General features: G+C 37.9%; 1 protein-coding gene across 3 annotated transcripts in view; it reads right to left on the bottom strand.

Moving 5' to 3' along the window:
* Fam135a (family with sequence similarity 135 member A) overlaps window positions 1–19,526 on the bottom strand; it is an 84,501-nt gene that overhangs the window by 47,187 nt on the left and 17,788 nt on the right. For all 3 annotated transcript variants that reach the window (XM_038341563.1, XM_038341564.1, XM_038341562.1), the window contains one exon: window positions 9,107–9,186. In XM_038341563.1, coding sequence (XP_038197491.1) covers window positions 9,107–9,186 — 80 coding nt within the window. The remainder of the gene's footprint in view (window positions 1–9,106; window positions 9,187–19,526) is intronic.

A 19,526-nucleotide genomic window follows, 5' to 3' on the forward strand; every position in this document is an offset into this window, starting at 1 on the left:
GAAAAACCAAAAAAAAAAGAAAAAAGAAAAAAAAGAATCACAGTCCTGCCGGGCGGTGGTGGCGCACGCCTTTAATCCCAGCACTCGGGAGGCAGAGGCAGGCGGATCTCTGTGAGTTCGAGGCCAGCCTGGTCTACAAGAGCTAGTTCCAGGACAGGCTCTAAAAAAGCTGCAGAGAAACCCTGTCTCGAAAAACCAAAAAGAATCACAGTCCTTTAGTTTTGGATTGAGCACTGCTATCTTAAACATAATAAACATTTCATGAGTATATTTGAATAAATTACCATCTAACTTCTTAATTTAGTGGCCTATTTTCTTGCTCAAGTGACTATTTGCATTGTGCTGATCAGTTATTTACTAAAACACCCAAGATTCTACTTTTAGACACTTTTCAGATGTGGAAGCTTAATACTTAAAATAATCTACACTTTAGTACTATCACTAACTAGTATCACTAACTAGCTATATTTTCACTACTTCAGCTAAACAAGTAGCTTTGATATCTTTCTATGCTTTGTGAACAAGTGAGCTTTTCTTTTTCTGTAAATTCAACCTCACCTTACTAGTAAAAGACAGTAGGATAAGCAAGCACCATAGACTGTCTTCTGAGTTCACGACACAGTTTGGACACAAATATTCAGGCAAGTAATTTCAATCTTTCCTTGAAAGAATGAAGCTGTTCAAATGGGAGCAAGCAAAACAGAAGCTTGAAATGCCAAATGAATTATGAATAGTCCAAAAAATCTGATAAATTTTCTACTCATGGATGTTGAGATTAGTCAGTTACCGGTTACAGTAAATAATTAGCCATGATATGAATTGACTCTAGTTACTTATTTCCTTACATTATTTTTAAAGTGCTGCTCTTATAGTGTTTGATATAGGGTTATTATAATAGAATTTTATTTCTGAGGTTAAAAAAAGTGAGTTTTTCCAGGGGGCATAAACTGGTCTCTGCATTCTAATAATACCTACATTTGATGTAGGAGGGTCATCTGTCTATGTGTTACTTTTATTGGTTAATAAAGAAACTGCCTTGACCCTTTGATAGGACAGAAAATTAGGTAGGCGGAGTAAACAGAACAGAATACTGGGAAGAAGGGAAGTGAGTCAGTTGCCATGATTCTCCGACTTGAGACAGACACAGGTTAGGCTCTTTCCTGGTAAGCCACCACCTCGTGGTGCTACACAGATTATTAGAAATGGGTTAATCAAGATATGAGAGTTAGCCAATAGAGGCTAGAAGTATTTAAAAGAATACAGTTTCCGTGTAATTATTTTGGGTAAAGCTAGCCGGTGGCCAGGAGCCAGGCCGCAAGAAGTGGCCTGCAGCTCTTTCCACAGAATGATGCCTAACAATTTGCATCTTGTTATTTGCGGGGCTAACCTAGCCATGCGGGAACCGGGTGGAACAAAAAGCAGGCCTGCTCCCACTCCTTCTACAATTGGCGACGTGATGGATTAAATCCACTTAAAAACCTGAGAGGGCTTAGAAAAGAGAGAGAGAGAGAGTTTAACACAGCTTTTTGCTGTTTGCTAGAGTGTGCTGCAGAGAAATTTTCCTGTCTCAGACTCAGCAGGAAAAGCTGCACCATTTTCAAACGCAGCTTTCTGGGCTGCACCGCCAGTGCAAACTCCGGCCTTAAAGCATTTCAATGGCTTTTATGAGACTGGATGTTTGTGTGCCAGCTCGGGATAAGGAAGAAAGTACTCTGAGACTATGCCAATGGCTCGGCACTCCCTGCCTGGGCAGACTATGGGATCAGGCTTAGGAGAGCAGGAGAGCAGGGCGGATTTCTGCCGCCATACAGAGAGAGGTTTCCAGGCTGTGCAGTGCTTGGCGTGGCAGATTTGGATGTAACTCAGATTAAAAGCTCATTCTCAGAGTTAAACTGCTACGGCTTGCTTGATGGCAATGTGGACTTGCTGTGTGCCTGGAACTGCACAGCTCAGGGGCACCAAATGGCTCTGAGGCAGGAGCGGCTCTGCCATACTGAACTGTGCTGAACTCAGGCAGGATCTAACATAATTATCATAATAACAGCGCAGTTAAGGTTTAGACTGGGCAGGAAATAGGCGGTACCGTATTACCTCTACATAGCACAACTTAAGTTTTTAAGAAGTGCTTAACATTTTAAGAAATGTTTCTGGATAGTAAAAAATTACAGATTCACAATAGGACAGATTCAGACATAAAAGACCTTTAAATGGGTCACAATGTTGGATGAGTGTACGTAGGCTTGGGAGAGCGAAGAAAAAGAATATAGAGAATAAAGTTAATGCCTTAAAAAAGGGTAAAGTCTTTAAAGAGAGAGTACAGATAGTTATAGATTAAAAGAAGTAAAGAAAAATAAAAATGGAAAATTCATAGAGTCTGGATTCTGTGTATTATTGTGTTTTCTTTGAATTTTTTGACTGTAAAGAAGCTAAGTACAGAGAGACATTTCATTATATGGGCTACCAAGCTAGACCAGAATGGATATCATAAGGGTATGACTTCAGAATTTGGATCTAAGAACATGATGCTTTGGAAAAGAGGGTCTTCTTTGGTTTTCACAAAGGATGAGACCCTGTGGATTGCTTCTATCCCAATATGGTATGATAGACCACACCCTCCTGAAAGGTTGCTGTGAACACCCTCAAAATTTACTTCACTCAACTGCCGACTGAGATGAACCTGGCACACAGGTTACACCATGAAAGATCTGATTAACAGTGCCCCCACTCAGTACGAAGCAGTTTGGAGAGAAATAACTGCACCCATATTCCCAAATATTGTTAATAAATGTTCTTTTACATTTAAAGAGGGATATGATATAGATATGAATAATTTGCATTGGTATGGATTTTAAGGTCAATTTTATATGTATATATATTTCTGATCTTGATTAAGGTATTGTGATTGTGTAGTTCATTTAAAAATGTAATGTATAATTAGGAAATATGGGTTGTTAATGGATAATTATCGATAATAGTCAATCTTGTAGTCATGTTAGTTAGATTTCCTAGATATTTAGAGATATATTTCAGTTAGATAGGCATTGTTCATATCTTTCAAAGACTACAGAATATGGCATTTTAAATGGCTTAATAATTTAGGGCTTTTCATGACAATGAGACACATCTGCTCCTGACAGCATCAATCTACTTCAAGAGGAAGATGGGCATCAAAGAGGCTCCTGATGGAGTTGGTTAGCTATTTGGGCAAGAAATTGCTCTTGCCTGGACTGATGCAAAAACTGGACACAAAGAACCCGCAGAGGACTGCTGAACTTGCCTAAAGGTGAAATGGTCTTTCGGGGTTCCTGACTCATGAAAGAGTCTATGAGACATTCTGCAGGACACAGAAAAAAGTGACTGAACTGTCTTGGAATTTCCTGCTTCATGGAAATGTCTGCTGGATATTATGGGCCTGTAGGCTGAAAATGGATGCCCCAATGGTACAAAAGAACTTTGGGTGACTGTCCAGGTGGCGAGATGTCTCTGCCATTTCTAGAGTTTGGAAGTTGCTTATTTCTTGTTTGCTTAGGTAATATTATATCCTTCTGGAGTCTCTGATGGAGTTGAAGAATAGATAAATAGTTATAGCTATTTTATATTATTTTCCATTGTTATGATAAAAGATAAAGTAGATATAAATATTATAACTGTAATTCTTGCTTGATAACTGTTTTGTTATATGTAATTTTACTATGTTAAAGTTAAAGCCTTTCTTTTTTGTTTAAACAGAAAAAAGGGGAAATGATGTAGGAGGGACATCTGTCTATGTGTTACTTTCATTGGTTAATAAAAAAACTGCCTTGGCCCTTTGACAGGACAGAAAATTAGGTAGGCGGAGTAAACAGAACAGAATACTGGGAAGAAGGGAAGTGAATCAGTCGCCATGATTCTCCGACTCAATACAGACACAGGTTAGGATCTTTCCTGATAAGCTACCACCTCGTGGTGCTACACTGATTATTAGAAATGGGTTAATCAAGATATGAGAGTTAGCCAATAAGAGGCTAGAACTAATGGGCCAAGCAGTATTTAAAAGAATACAGTTTCCGTGTAATTATTTTGGGTAAAGCTAGCCGGTGGCTGGGAGGCAGGCCACGGGAAGCGGCCTGCAGCTCCTTCTACATACATTGTTAACTATTTGCGAGTGGCATGTCTAAATCAATAGTTAAACCATATCCACATCTGCCTGTCTACCTATCTACCCACTTGACTAAATCAATACTCAAATAACTAGACCTCCCTAAATTTTCTTCTAGAAACTTAAGCTTCTTTTCCATGCTTGATACTCATCTCAGTTTAATAACTCTCAATCCTCTTATGCTATAACAAAAACCACAAATGCTGCCGACAGGTTTTCAACCTATAAATTCAACCACAAGAACATTTACCTATGATCATATGAACCAGGAAGAAGGTAGCAGAAAAAGCTGAAAAACAGGTAGAAATGTATTTTTGAACTAAGTGATCTTTTAGCTATTTGCCTGTATTTGGACAAAAACGTCTATCAGAGGGGCTGGAGAAATTGCTCAGCACTTGAAAGCTCACTTTCTTATTGCCATGAAATGTAGCTTCTGCTCCCATTTTCAGGACTTAAATTGCTCTCACAGGTTCAGAGGGGTTGAATGGTACACCAGTTATGTCATACCAACTACTGGATCACAAAACCCCTAACAAGATTTATAATTTTGATTTACTGTCAATTAAGATGATGCCATGGCTATTTTTGACTAGGGACAGAAAAGGGTACTCTTGGCAGGAATACATATAACAGAATATAATACAAACAGCAGTCAGCGAGTCACTTAAGGTCTACTAGAGTAGAAAAAGTAATGGTGATCCTATTGCTAAATCTTTTTTGGCAGTTTATTTCTCATGCTCTTCCTAGATCCTAACTTACCTGCCAACAAGTAGAAGTAGAAAAATGTTCTATAAAGTTTAGGTCAAGATGACATATAGAAAAAGAAGTTATGAGCCGGGTGGTGGTGGCGCATGCCTTTAATCCTAGCACTCCGGAAGCAGAGGTAGGCAAATGGCTGTGAGTTTGAGGCCAGCCTGGTCTACAAGAGCTAGTTCCAGGACAGGCTCCAAAACAAAGAGAAACCCTGTCTCAAAAAACAAAAACACAAAAACAAAACAAGAAAAAAAGAAAAGGAAATTATAGCAATCATAATGCAATTTTCACATCAACCATATACAATACTTTGACATTTAATTCTATCATCCAGATCAATCTAAATACATAAGATTTTGCGTCAAATACTAGATGTCTATTTTTCATTAACTCTATTGTGTATTAATTTTGGCATTCATAATCTTCCTTAGAATCACTCTATTATACAAACCAGGATTAGAATTTCTACTCCTTCCAGGGATTTGTTTAGAACCTAAGAAAAATTAGGTAGAAGTAATCCTTTTAATTACTAAAAAATGTTTTAATTGTAACAAATTTTAATCTCTTAAATATGAAATTTATTTCTCCTCCAAACAAACTACACCTAACATGAAAAAGAGCAATTTCTGCTCAATACAGTAGCACTATATAATAAACATACTTGATTTGTTCTTTCTAGCACATTCCATTCTGGCCTTTCACACAGTAATCTGCTAGGAAACTACAACTTATCTAGTTTTGTATATATTTGTTAGGCCAAAATTATCTCAGGGCCTGTACCTTGAGGCCTGTAGGACAGAGAAAAGCCTAGCTCGAGTTTGGATAGTCTCAAAGCTACCAAGTGGGGATGAGAGGGCAAAATCTAGAAATCTAGGTAGACGCCCCTCCAGCCAGAGGGAGGGCTTGGCTGTCTCTCATTGGCTGGAAGTACCCACACATCTCATGGGTCACTTAACCTATATAAGCTGACACTCACAGTAATAAACTGAGTTCCTGCTTTGATTTGACTCCCTATCGCATCTGATTGTACTGTTTCATGGGGCTGCAGAAATGGCAGATGCTGCACTCAACCTTTCCTTGGGGAATAAGGCTAAGGAGGCCTGGCATATATTCTACTATTTCCTCATCTCTTTCAGGAATTGTTGTCTTTTCCTTACCCTCAATTAGAAATTTCTAGATTAACTACACTTAATCTTGATCTTACACTCAAACATACTATATATAAAAATGCTACTATTTACATCTGTATATTAATATATAGTACATTACTATTTACATCTATTAACATTACATTTAGATTTTTACATTATATTAGTTTTTGAAACAATAAGCACTACAATTATATGATTTCTATCCCATACTCTACCCTCAATTCATTCTGTGTGCCCCAACTCTCTCTCAATTTCATAATCTCTTCAATTATTATTCCACATCTTCCCCACACAAATAGAAATATAAAATTTTGCCTTAGATTTCTCCAAATTTCATTATAATAAAGTAACTGACTCTATGTGACAAATTCAATCCTTAAAAGCAATTTGCTTTAGATGACCTTTTTGAATTTACATAAACTATACTGCTATCTGGAAAGTATTTCACAAACTCAAGTCTGAGGGTTTTGCAATGCAACCTCAAGAGATAACACAGAGCAAGACATGCTACCTGTTAGGCTTAAGGAAGTCAAAGATGAGCACCAGTCTGTTTGGAAATTGCTGCTGCTTTACTATCTGTTTCTTGATGTTTGGTTGTGAACCTTAATGGCTGAACAGTCTCTCCAGCCACCTGTTTCTTAAAGAAGATTTTATTATGATAATGAGCATATATATAATACATTCTAGGCCAAGAAGAAAACACTTTGTTTTTCTTAAACAAAGCTTGTTTTTCTTAAAAAGAGCTATTTTTCTTTTGTGATCATAACAGGCTCCCTGACTATTTTGATAGTGCTCTGAAAGATAAACTCTTATTAAGCACAATTTCAGCCCTAGGAATTGGAACCCAAACTGGCGGGAGAAGCACTAGCGCTCCCAGCTCCAGCTGCCCTCATCAGTCAGCTCTGTGGCTCCATCACCCTGAGGTGTGGCCGAACATGGACAAGTACAAGCTCTTTGAGAAGTTGGAGCTGGTCAAGGGCCAGAAGCAGAAGATGAAGGACCGGGTAAGGGCCTACATACATGACCTATGCTCTGGACCCCATGGACAAGCTGCTGGTGCTGGACCCTGCCCCAGAGGATTGACAGCAATGATGCCTTCAACCATGACTTATTCTGATCAGATCCCACGCCCTCAGACCTAGAGGGCCGAGCTCTCTACCCACCTGATGTCTACATTTGAACACCTGACACCTCCACGACAAAAAGGGCAGCCGGATCACCCAGCAGTCTGAAACCAAAGCCGAAATCCAGCCACTACCAACCAGACAGAATTTGAGCGTGTCTTCTGAGGCAGGTGCTAGGGCTCTTAGGTTGGTGGTGGATTGCTTCCTTTGCTACCTGACTTGCATGGGACCATGTAACATGATGAGACATTTGAGATTTTTCTCCTCCAGTATTTGTTCCCTACCCTGGGCACTGGGAACAGCTGCTTGAGTGGACTGAAGGGGAGCATTAGCTGTGAGACCTGGAGGGTGCCAGAGCCAACCTGCCTGCATCTCTTTCTGGAGGGTCTCGGCTGGGACAGGAAGTGAGGTAGGAGAGGCTTACCCACTGTGACTTTCTAAGAACTCCTTGCACGAAGGGAGTAGGGCACAGGCCCCTCACCATTCTTAGCCCTGTCTGGTGATGAAAACTTTGAGGGACAGAGACACCTCAGAAACGGGCTAGTTTTAGTACAGTCCTCAGGAGCATCAGGCTGTGAAGATGGCTCAGCACTTCTCTTCCTGACCTAAGTTCAGTTCCCAAGCAACCTGACTCCAGGAAGGCCCAGGCCTGGCCAGCTCAGTCAGTAGAACACGAGACTCTTAATCTCAGGGTAGTGGGTTTGAACCCCATGTTGGGCACCAAATTAAGCATGATTAATAAAAACTCAGAAACAGATTTTGGGGTTCAGCCTGAAAACCAGAAAAGCAAAATAGCCAGCCACTGGCTCTTAACCTGACCTCAGTCCGAAAATGATGATCTTGCCTCCAGGAAATCTCAGAATGAGACTGAGAGCTGTCTCCTCCCATCTTAGATTCTTCTCTAGTGCTGGGATTAAGAGCATGTACCACTACACACCTGGTTTCTAGTGTGGCTACTGGAATTAAAGGTGTGTGTTACTACTGCCTGGCCTGTAAGGCTGGCCAGTGTGGCTGTTTTACTTCTCAAATTTTCAGGCAAGCTTTATTTATTATAATGCAAATCAAATGCCACTATACACAATAATATAATTCATTAAATTTAATACAAACTAGCATGTTAATATCTTCAGTATGATAAAAAGATAACTAACAATTCTAATTTCCAGTAAATTTCTCTAAATATCAAAAGGACTGTATTGTGCTCAGCATAACTTGAGGCTTGGCATATTGTTTTTATAATGCTTTGAAAACTACAATATCAGGTTTCCATGGCAATTCTTTTTTTACTAACCATTTCACTTCCTAACATTTCACTTCCTAACATCATGGAATAAAAACACATAACGCACTGAGTATTTCTTATCCAGAATGCTTGGAATTGAAAGTTTAAGGTTTTTAACTCTTTCAGGTTGTGGAAAATATCTGGATATAAATAACGTGCCATGAATGAGACTCAAGTCTAAAGGCAAAAAGTTCATATGTAGCTTATATGTGAAGGATGGAGATAATTTAATATAGCATTTTTAGTGTATCTCTATAGCTGGGTATGGTGATATACAGTTAAAATACCAGTATTCGAGAAGCTGAATCACTAGAATGCAGAATTCAAAAGCATATTGTAAAATTCTATTATATATAATAGTTCAGAAATTTTAAATCAAGTATGTATGTACTTTCATTGTATATCCTTTTAAACCACAACTTACACAACTAATACCACACATATCTAGGTTTATTCTCTTGGGATTTTAATAAACATTTTCTTATGTGTTCATTTGTAAGAAACCAAATTAAGCTTGTTTTACTAATTTATTAAGAGGGAAAGCAGAACAATCATCATGCTAACAGATGAAAAAAGTAAAAGTATTTACAAAATACTATCATTGACTAATATGTTACTTCAAGTTCTTATTTTTAAATTTGAAATATTTTTTACTTACCTGTTGCATGTAACAAGCTGGCTTCTACTCTGTGGGGAATTCTCAGTGGGATTTTCATCAATGCACGAATTTGATAAAAACTAAAAGCAAAATAAATAAGAATATTATTTAAAACAAATGTTCCTATCTCCACAGTTTGGATGTATTAAAAAATCTACCAGCTTCTACAGTTCAACAAGTTCCCTATAACATTTTGCTATTTAATTACAAAATATTAGCATAGATTAAAACCAAGAGAAACTTAGCATATATAAAGATGAACAATAACCAGATATCAATCTATATACCTAAGAACACCTGATTTTCGACAAAAAGGCAAAAAATATAAAATGGAAAAGAGAAAGCATATTCAACAAATGGTGCTGGCACCACTTGATATCAACATGTAAAAGAATGAAAATAGATCCATATCTACAGCCATGCACAAAACTCAAGTCCAAATGGATCAAAGACCTCAACATAAAGCCAGTCACACTGAACCTCACAGAGGAGAAAGTGGGACATACACTTGAACTCATTGGCAGAGGAGATCACTTCCTAAATATAACTCTAGTAGCACAGAAATTGAGAGAAACAATTAATAAATGGGGCCTCCTGAAACTGAAAAGGTTCTGTAAAGCAAAGGACACATCAAGAAGACAAAACGACAGCCTATAGAATGGGAAAAGATCTTCACCAACCCCACATCAGAAAGAGGGCTGATCTCCAAAACAAACAAAGAACTCAAGAAATTGGTCATCAAAAGAACAAATAATCCAATAGTAATAATAAAAAATGGAGTACAGACCTAAATAGAGAACTCTCAACAGAAGAATCTAAAATGACTGAAAGACACTAAGGAAATGCTCAATATACTTAGCCAACAGAGAAATGCAAATCAAAACAACTCTGAGATTCCATCTTACACCTATAAGAATGGCCAAGATCAAAAACACTATTGACAACTTATGATGGAGAGGATGTGGGGTAAAGCGAACACTCCTCCATTGCTGGTGGGAATGCAAACTGGTATAGGCCCTTTGGATATAAGTATGGGGATTTCTCAGAGAATTAGGAAGCAACCTTCTTCAAGTCCCAGCAACACCACTTTTGGGTATATGCCCAAAGGATGCTCAATTGTACCACAAGGGCATGTGTTCAATTATGTCCATAGCAGCATTGTTTGTCATAGTCAGAACCTGAAAACAACAGAAATGCCCCTCTACCAAAGAATGGAAAAAAAAGTGGCACATTTACGCAATGGAGTATTACACAGCAGAAAAAAATAATGACATCTTGAAATTTGGGGGGAAATGAATGGATCTAGAAAACATCATATTGAGTAAGGAAACCCAGACCCAGAAAGACAAATATCATATGTACTCACTCATAAGTGGCTTTTAGACATAAAGCAAAGTAAAACCAGCCTACAATACATAATCCAGAGAACCTAGACAACAAAGAGGACCCTAACAGAGATATATATGGCTCTAAACTACATGGGACATAGAAAAAGACAAGATCTCCTGAAGAAATGGGGAGCATGGGGACCATGGGAGAGGGTAGAAGGGGAGGGGAAAGGAAGGGAAGGGAGTGGAGAAAAATATATAGTTCTGTTGTAAAACACTGCTCGTTCTTTTCCCAGCTTCCCAGCCTCCTGAAATAATCACACAGAAACTGTATTAATTAAATCATTGCTTTATCTTCTTATTGGCTAGCTCTTACATCTTAATTTAACCCATTTCTATTAATCTGTGCATTGTCACATGGCTGTGGCAAGGTGGGCAAGGTTCCAGCTGGCATCTGTCTCTGGTGGGGCTACATGGCTTCTTCTGATTCTGCCTTCTTTCTCCCAGCATTCACTTTAGTATCCCTGCCTAGCTCTACTCTACCCTATCACAGGTCAAGGCAGATTCTTTATTCATTAACTAATAAAAGCAACACATATTCAGAAGGACTTCCCACACCATCTCTCCTTTTCTGTCTAAATAAAAAGGAAGGTTTTAACTTTCACATAGTAAAAGTATACATAACAAAACAGGTATCAAGCAAGAATTACAGTTATTTATATCTACTTTATCTTTTATCATAACTAAGGAAAACTATAACTATCTCTTCTTCAACTCCATCAAAGACTCCAGAAGGATATTATAATATTACCTAAGTTAAAAAAAAGTACATTGCAATATTATTGTGTTTTCTTTGAATTTTTTGACTGTGAAGGAGCTAAGTACAGAGAGACATTTTATTGTATAGGCTGTTAAGCTAAGCCAGAAAATGTATTTTAAAGATATTTTGATTTCAGAATTTGGCTCTAAGAATACGTTACTTTGGAAAAGAGGTTCTTCTGTTTCCACAGAGGATGAGAACCTGTGCAATCCTTCCAGACTAATGTGATTTGATGGTGATGGAGGACTCTCATTGGTTAATAAAGAAACTGCCTTGGCTTTTTGATAGGGCAGGATTTAGGTGGGTGGAGCAGACAGAACAGGATGCTGGGAGTGAGGCAGATGCCTCGAGCAATTGCCATGCCTCTCCTCTCTGAGTCAGATGTGATGAAGCTCCGGCCCAAGATAGACATCTGCTAGAATCTTCCCGGTAAGCCACCACCTCGTGGTGCTACATAGATTATTAGATATGGGTTAAAGCAAGATATGTGAGAATTAGCTAATAAGAGGCTGAAACTAATGAGCCAGGAAGTGTTTAAATGAATACAGTTTGTGTGTTGTTATTTCCGGGGCTAAGCTAGCTCTGCTGGAGCCGGACAGGATGAAAAGCAGGCCTGCCCACAGCTCACTACATGATGGACCAAGACCACCTGAAAGGTCTCTTTGAAAGCCCCCCCCCCCCCCCAAAATACTTCACCCATCAAAAAGCAGGAAGCAGTTTGGAGAGAATTACACCCAAATTCCCTAAGTGATTGTTTATAAATGTTTGTTTACATTTAAAGGGGAATATGCTATAAAGATTTGCATCAGTATGGATCTTGGTTTACTGATCCAAATTTAAGGTTAATTTTTTATACTGTGTATATGCATTTCTGCTCTTGATTAAGGCATTGTGTTTGTCTAGTTTATTTAAATATGTAATGTATAATTAAGAAATATAGGTTAATAGATAGCTATCTATAATAGTCAAACTTGTAGTCATGTTAATTAGGTTTTCTAGATGTGCAGATGTATTTCAGATGGATAGGTATTCTTCAGATCTTTCAAAGACTACAGAATATGGCATTTAAAATGTTTTAAGAAATTAGCACTTTTCATGACAAGGAGATATATCTACTTCCAGAGGAAGATGGGCATTGAACAGTCTCCTTATGGTGTTGTTTAGCCATTTGGGTAAGAATCTGTTCTTGCCTGAACTGCTTGATGCTATGGACATACAGAACCCACAGAGAAAGGAGTGCTGAACTTGCCTAAAGGTGAGACAATCCTTCTGGATTTCTGCTTCATGAAAGAGTCTGCAAGACTTTCTGCAGGACACAGAAGAAAGTGACTGTCAAATTGCCAACATAGGCGGAACTGTCTTTGAAATTTCCTGCTTCATGGAAAAGTCTGCTGGATAATATCTATGGGCCTGTAAACTGAAAATGGATGCTCCAACAATACAGAAGAACTTTGAGTGACTGTCCAGGCAGCGAGATGTCTCTGTGAATTCTAGAGTTTTGGAAGTTGTTTACAATGTACTTCCTGTTTACTTAGGTAATGTTATATCCTTCTGGAGTCCTTAATGGAGTTGAAGAAGAGATAGTTATAGTTTTCCTTAGTTATGATAAAAGACAAAGTAGATATAAATAACTGTAATTCTTGCTTGATACCTGTTTTGTTATATGTAATTTTACTATGTTAAATTTAAAAGCTTCCTTTTTATTTAGACAGAAAAGGGGAGATGATGTGGGAAGTCTTTCTGAATATGTGTTGCCTTTATTGGTTAATGAATAAAGAATCTGTTTTGGCCAGTGGCTTAGCAGAAATATAACTAGATAGGAAAACTAAACTGAATCATGGGAAAAAGAAGGTGGAGTCAGAAAGCTGCCATAGAACCACCAGAGAAGAATGATGCAAGCTGCCAGCCAGAACCTTGCCAGTAGACCAAGAGACTCATGGTAAAATATAAAATAATACAAATGGATTAATTTAAGAGATAAGAATGAGCTAGAAATATGCATAAGCTATTGGCCAAACAGTATTGCAAATAATATAGTTTCTGAGGGATTATTTCAGGGCTGAGTAGCCAGGAACAAACAAGAGGGAGAAGTAAATATATATATATACATGGTAGCTTCTACTTTACAGCAGTGAATGTGATAGTAACCTACAGGGTTAGAAATGCACCTAATAAAACTGGGTTGGCAAGAGGGCCAGCAGCAAAAGGAACTTGCTCCTACTCCTAATCTGATTGATAACTTAAGTTCAATGCTTACAACCTTCATGGCAGAAGAGAACTGACTCCCAAAGGCTGTCTTTTGACTTTCACATGCAAGTAAGTGTAGTAAAATGTTCTTAATTGTGGCTTTGAGAAAGACATTAGATTAATTTTAAATAGATTTTCAAAATGTCTTGACACAGGTCTGAAATTCTAGTATACAAGAATCAGGAAGCTGGGGCAGAAAAACTGTAACTCTGAAGCCAGTCTTCACTTTGAAAGGCCGTTTTCTCAGAAAAATAACAACAAAACTCCTCTTATTATAAACTAGAAGGTGCAATGCATACTACTGGGGGAGAAAAGAAATTACTAGTCTGACCAGCTTGAGCCCTGTAAGTTATAATGATGATGACTTGCACAATATCAGCTAACTAGAATCCCAGCATAAACGGGGAGGCACACATGAAGTCCCACCTACAGCTAAACAGTTATTGATGACTAATGCTTGTTGGGAGAGGGAGAGTATCAATTTTCACTGGGATGAAACCTGATAGGTTGTTTGTTTTCTAATGAGACAGAAGCGAACTTCAAATCACACAGCTAAGTTTTCTAGGAGCTTTTCAATCTCCCATGTGAAGAATATGGTTAAATATTAAGTGAAATATTGTAATTTTTAAACATAAGTGTGTAACACAAAAGCTTATTAAGACTAAACAAATATTAGGCGATATTTCAATTAAACTTCTGGAGCAGTACTATTTATTAAGTGTCCAACTATAATCGTATATTTAACAATTTACACAAAGGTAGGCATTCAATATATGCTCGCTGGGAAAAACTCATAAAGTCTAAATAAAATTCATAATTATTCATCACAGAATCACAAATATCAAAAGGAACAAGGATTGGTAAGGCTATGGAACAAAGCGAACCTCTCTGTAAATGGTTGGTGGGCATAAAAATTATCACAGCCATCAAGGAGAACAATACAGTAGTTACCCAGAAAAGCTACAAATAGTATAATCATATGATCAGCAATTGAAATTCCTATGTGCACTCACAACAATTAAGTAGGCAAGCTGTTTATCCATGGACGATATAAGAAAATGGAGTGCACACCATAAAATAGCTCTTAAAGGAAACTGTCATTTGCAGTAACACGAATGAATCTGAAAGGTATTTTGCTTTGTTAAATAATCCAGGCACAACAACTTCTACGTCAACTTAGTTATCTGTGAAATCTAACAAAGCTGAACCTGTGAAAGCGGCATGTGGGATGCTAGTAGAGGACAGAGGTGGGAAGGGTGAGTGGTGGGGTGGGAGGCCTGGAGGGTGAAGTGTGTTCATCAAAGGATACAACATTTCTGTTACAAAGGAAATTAAGACTCTGTGAGATTGTATAGTATGGTGATCACATTCAATAATACTGTACTACATACTTCAAAATTTCAAAAGAACTTTAACTATTTTTACCACATACTAATAGATATGCAGGTGAGGCAATAGCCAAGCTCACTAACTTGAATAGCTTCAAAATTTTCTATATCAAAACATAACATTATATCCTATAATACACCATGACTATATTTTTTTCTAAATATGAAAACGTACCAAGTTAGAATACATTAGGGAAAACCTATTGGATAGTTAATAAAAGATAGGACACTAAACATTCTGCATCAAAGACCAATGAACACAAGGGTTCAGTAATACGCATTCCCTTAATGGTGAGCCATGCACCCTGTTGTGACTACTCTTCCCTGTGCTTAGGAAAAGCAACTATGGATGCAGTGAACCAACAGATAGGTCTGGATCTGGCCCATGACTAGTTTTCCACTCTGTTTATGTATTCCCATAATTAGCACCATCACACACTGTCATAGTATTTTGCCTAGTATTATATAAAATGTTAGCTTAATTAGCAAATATGGACATAATTTTGTTTCATACTTAGATTTTTTTGGTAATAACTATAACTATCACCAGTAAAGCAGAGATTAATGTGAGAGAAAAAACACCAAAAAAAAAAAAAGAATGAAAAGAAAAGAAAATACTGTTAGAAAAGCCAATTCCGACTGTATCCTATGATCACTGGTTCAGAACACAGTGATTAGATACTATAAAAGAGAAAAATGAGACATTACACAAAACAAAACCCTGAATATAACTAAATAAAAGAAACAAAACCTTATGCTTTTTCTGTACAGGCTGCACTTCAGAGTAACCAAAAAGTTAATGAAGCCATGTTTCTCTTTCTAGAATCCCGGGTAATAATGACAAAAGGAGTAAGAATTAGAATGCACTGTTTGGAAACGCCTAGTAAAATAATCACTCTGGGCAAAGACATTCAAAGGACACTATCTATTAGAGTACAGAAACGTTCGTAAGAGTCGGCCAGTTGATAGCACTGGAACGAATCTTGTTACAAAAAGAAACAGCCAGACACTGTATGTTCTGTAATGTATCCAAAAAGGGCACAGCACCACTTGAGCATTGTTCTTAAAAACTGTACTGGAATTTTAGCATTTTAATTAAGTCAATGATTATAGCCTTTAAAAAAATCTAAGAGATAATCAAATGCAACCTGTAAATGTAAATTTTAATAGAATAAGAATGCATTTCTATAATACACTTTTCTTGGAACTCTTATAACTGTATGAGGTCAAAAGTGTTTAAAACAAGGTAGTAGGTGGTAATGATGGCTCAGTAGATGTAGGCTGCTTGCTACCAGTCTGGTGGTTTGAGATTGGTATCTGGAAACCACAGGAGAAAACAAAGAACTGATTCCTGCAGGCTGTCCTCTGATCTCCACACATGTGCTGTGCCACATGAGTGCCCACATGCAGTTAGACACACACACACACACACACACACACACACACACACACACACACACACGTATATATAGCATTAAATTTTTTTTATTTCATTTACTCATCTATTTGTATGTGTGTATATAGGTATGTACATGCTACAGTGTGCCTCTGGAAAATTCTGTTAAGAGGTCTCTCTGAATGGTTTCTTTCTCTCTTTGGATCCTTGCCTACTCCATGACAAGATGTAGGATGAAAAACTAAAAGAAAGCTGTGTCTGCCAAGCTGAGGTCACTCTGCATCAGCTAGTACTCACTCAACCTGTCGCTGACTGGATTGATGAGTGAACCCAGCAAAGAGCCAAACCAGCTTAGCAAAACTATTGGGCCACAGCTTTAGGAGTAGAAACACATGTCTGATGCAATGCTACTCTAAGTTCTGTGCTTGTTATTAGCTGTTTATAGCTGCAGTACCACAGTAATAAATAAAAAATATAGAAACCAATAACTAGGATTGTTACTTAACGAAAATTTAAAGCACAATGACTTCATGAACAATCTAAATTATAAGAGGCAGAACAATAAAGAAGAAACTACAGAAAATGAGAAAATGGTAACTCATAGCGTGAAATGATAAAATATGCTATCTATAATAACTTAAAATGAAATGCCTTCAGAAACTTTTGGACATGAAAAAGCAATTGTGAACAGCTGCTACTAGCTGAGCTCTATAGGACGGAACAGGAGAGGAAAGGCTGAAGAAAGAATCAGTCACGCTACATCAGGCTTTCAGAACGACAGAGGGACGAGGACTTGGGAGTTGGAAAATAAAAAATGTCTTTGCTTCTGGTCTCTTAAAATAAGATGAATCAAAGATTATATCAAGAATGTTGATAAACGTTTTTCTTCAAAATTAACCAAAAGGATTAAGGTAGTCTGTAAAGTAGGCATCCTTTGATTGACAAAATGCTTTTTAGGAAGTTTATAGGCATGAGCTCACAGAACTTTGATTCCCAAGTGGTGGTAGTGATTATATCTAGATCACAAACATGTTTCAAAAACAATTACAGGTATGGACTTTTAAAGTATGGATTAGTCAGCCCAATGCCATATCAGGCATACAGAATGCCCATAAAATATGAGTCCAAAAAGCCAGCAGCTAAGTTCTGTAACTTTCTAAACCAACAGACTGCAATGGAATAAACACTATGCAAATTCAAGGGGCTTGTAGCTTTTATATTTATATATATATATATATATATATATACACACACATACATATATATGTATATATATGTTTTGACTTCTGCTGTGAGAACTAAATCAGGCTAACCTACTGATGAATGAGAACAGGGTGGAGCAGAGAAAAGCATAGCAGGTTATTTTCATCTTTTTAGTAAGATGGTAAAAACAAGCTAAATCCTCTCAAAAACAAACTCTTTAAAGCTAGGACATCTCTTCCTGTACTTATGTAGTTATTGATCACCTGCCACCATGAGAACTGCCTAGCCCAAGACATGGGCTAAATTCTACAGAAAGATACTTAGTCATGAACCACTTCCCACTACTCCGCCACCCTGCTCCACCCCTCCCTTTTCCCTTGCCCAAGTTGTCATTAGGAAGCAGGTTGAACTTAGCAAGCAGGCTGAGCTTGAAGCACATCTCCAAAAAAAGATACAAAAGACTTCCTGCCCTACATCTGCCAAAAGAAGGGACATAAGGACAAATAACTCTATGTCTCTGAAAAGGTGGGGATCTTAAACCTACATTCCATAAAACCTAACAGCTTCTCAAAAAAAAAAAAAAACAAAAAAAAAAAAAAAAAAACGAGGGACCTTTAAGAACATTAAACCACTATCCCCTAGGGCCTCAATAAAAAATGGACTCCTAACAGACAATGAAGGAACCAGAAATCTGCAGCCCAGTGGCCTTCTCCTTAGGAAAAGGATCTGTTAGTCAAATTGTCTTACAATTGATCTACATATCTTCTGAACTCTGTCTCATGTCTTTCTATGAATCGTTAGACTGCCATAGGAACAGTGGAATTAGTTTTTTTTTCTCTTCTTGTTTGGCTAGACTAGAAATAGATCCAGTTACTTTTACCAGGCTTTGCTACCTTGTTTCTTCTGGAATATGGGGAACTGAGTCAGCAGGCTGTGGACGCGAGCACTGGACAGCACAGCATGCTGTACAGCCTTCTGAGTTACAGCTGAGAGCTACTGCAGATGCCTCGCTGTGCTAATCCCTTTTTGTCTTTGAAAAGTGTTTCCATACCTGAAACATTCATATAATCCAGGCTAGCCTAACACTAATTTTTCTTTTGGCCTCTTTCCCAAGTGCTAGAACTTATACACACGAACCACCATAGATAGTACACTGCAACCATGAATTCTGCTATGTGTGGTGGTTTGAATGAGGATGGCCTCCATAGGTCTGTATGCTTGAAATCTTAGTCCCCAGTTGGTGGAACTGTTTAGAAAGGGTTAGGAGATGAGGGCTTGGTGGAAGAGGTATATCACTGGAGAGGGCGCTGAGGTTTCAAAAGACTGGGACCAGTTCCCAGAATGTGTGTTCTCACTCTCTTTGCCTCCAACCTGAGGATCAAGATATTAAACGCTCGGCTGTTCCTGCTGCCATGCCCCTACTCCATCACCACAGACTCTACACGGCCCATATTAAATGGTTTCTTTTATAAGTAGCCTTAGCAATGGTGTCTTATCACAGCAATAGAAAAAATAACTAAGATGCCACATTAACAAAGTACTTGTAGCAGTAGTGATAATATTTCTTCTCTCACTTGGAAATGACTCACCCTAAGTCCATAGTATCAACTCATCTCCAGACACTATAGCTTTGTCTTTCCTGATGACCTTCTCTTCTAGAACTCTAGAAAACATCCAATTTCCTAAATACCCTTAAAGAAATGACATATTTCTTGGTGGTACATACCCATAATAATCCTAGCACTTGGAAGACATAGGAACAAGAATTGTCATGAGTTTAAGGCAGCCAGGGCTACTTAGCAAGATATAATAATAATAATAATAATGATGATGATGATGATGATGATGATGATGTTCATACTTCCAAGACTTAGCTTAAGTTGCTTTCCTATTAAAAGAATCTTTCACTTTATCCTCTGCCTATTTAAGTCTTACCTGAATTTTAGTCCTATCTCTCTGAGGTAAGACAGACAGATGAAAAAAGGGACACCAAGGGAAGAAGAAGTCCCTAACCTTATGCTCTAGTTTGCTGCTGAAA

Source organism: Arvicola amphibius, chromosome 9 (genome assembly GCF_903992535.2).
Source record: "Arvicola amphibius chromosome 9, mArvAmp1.2, whole genome shotgun sequence".
NCBI classification, from domain to species: Eukaryota; Metazoa; Chordata; class Mammalia; order Rodentia; family Cricetidae; genus Arvicola; species Arvicola amphibius.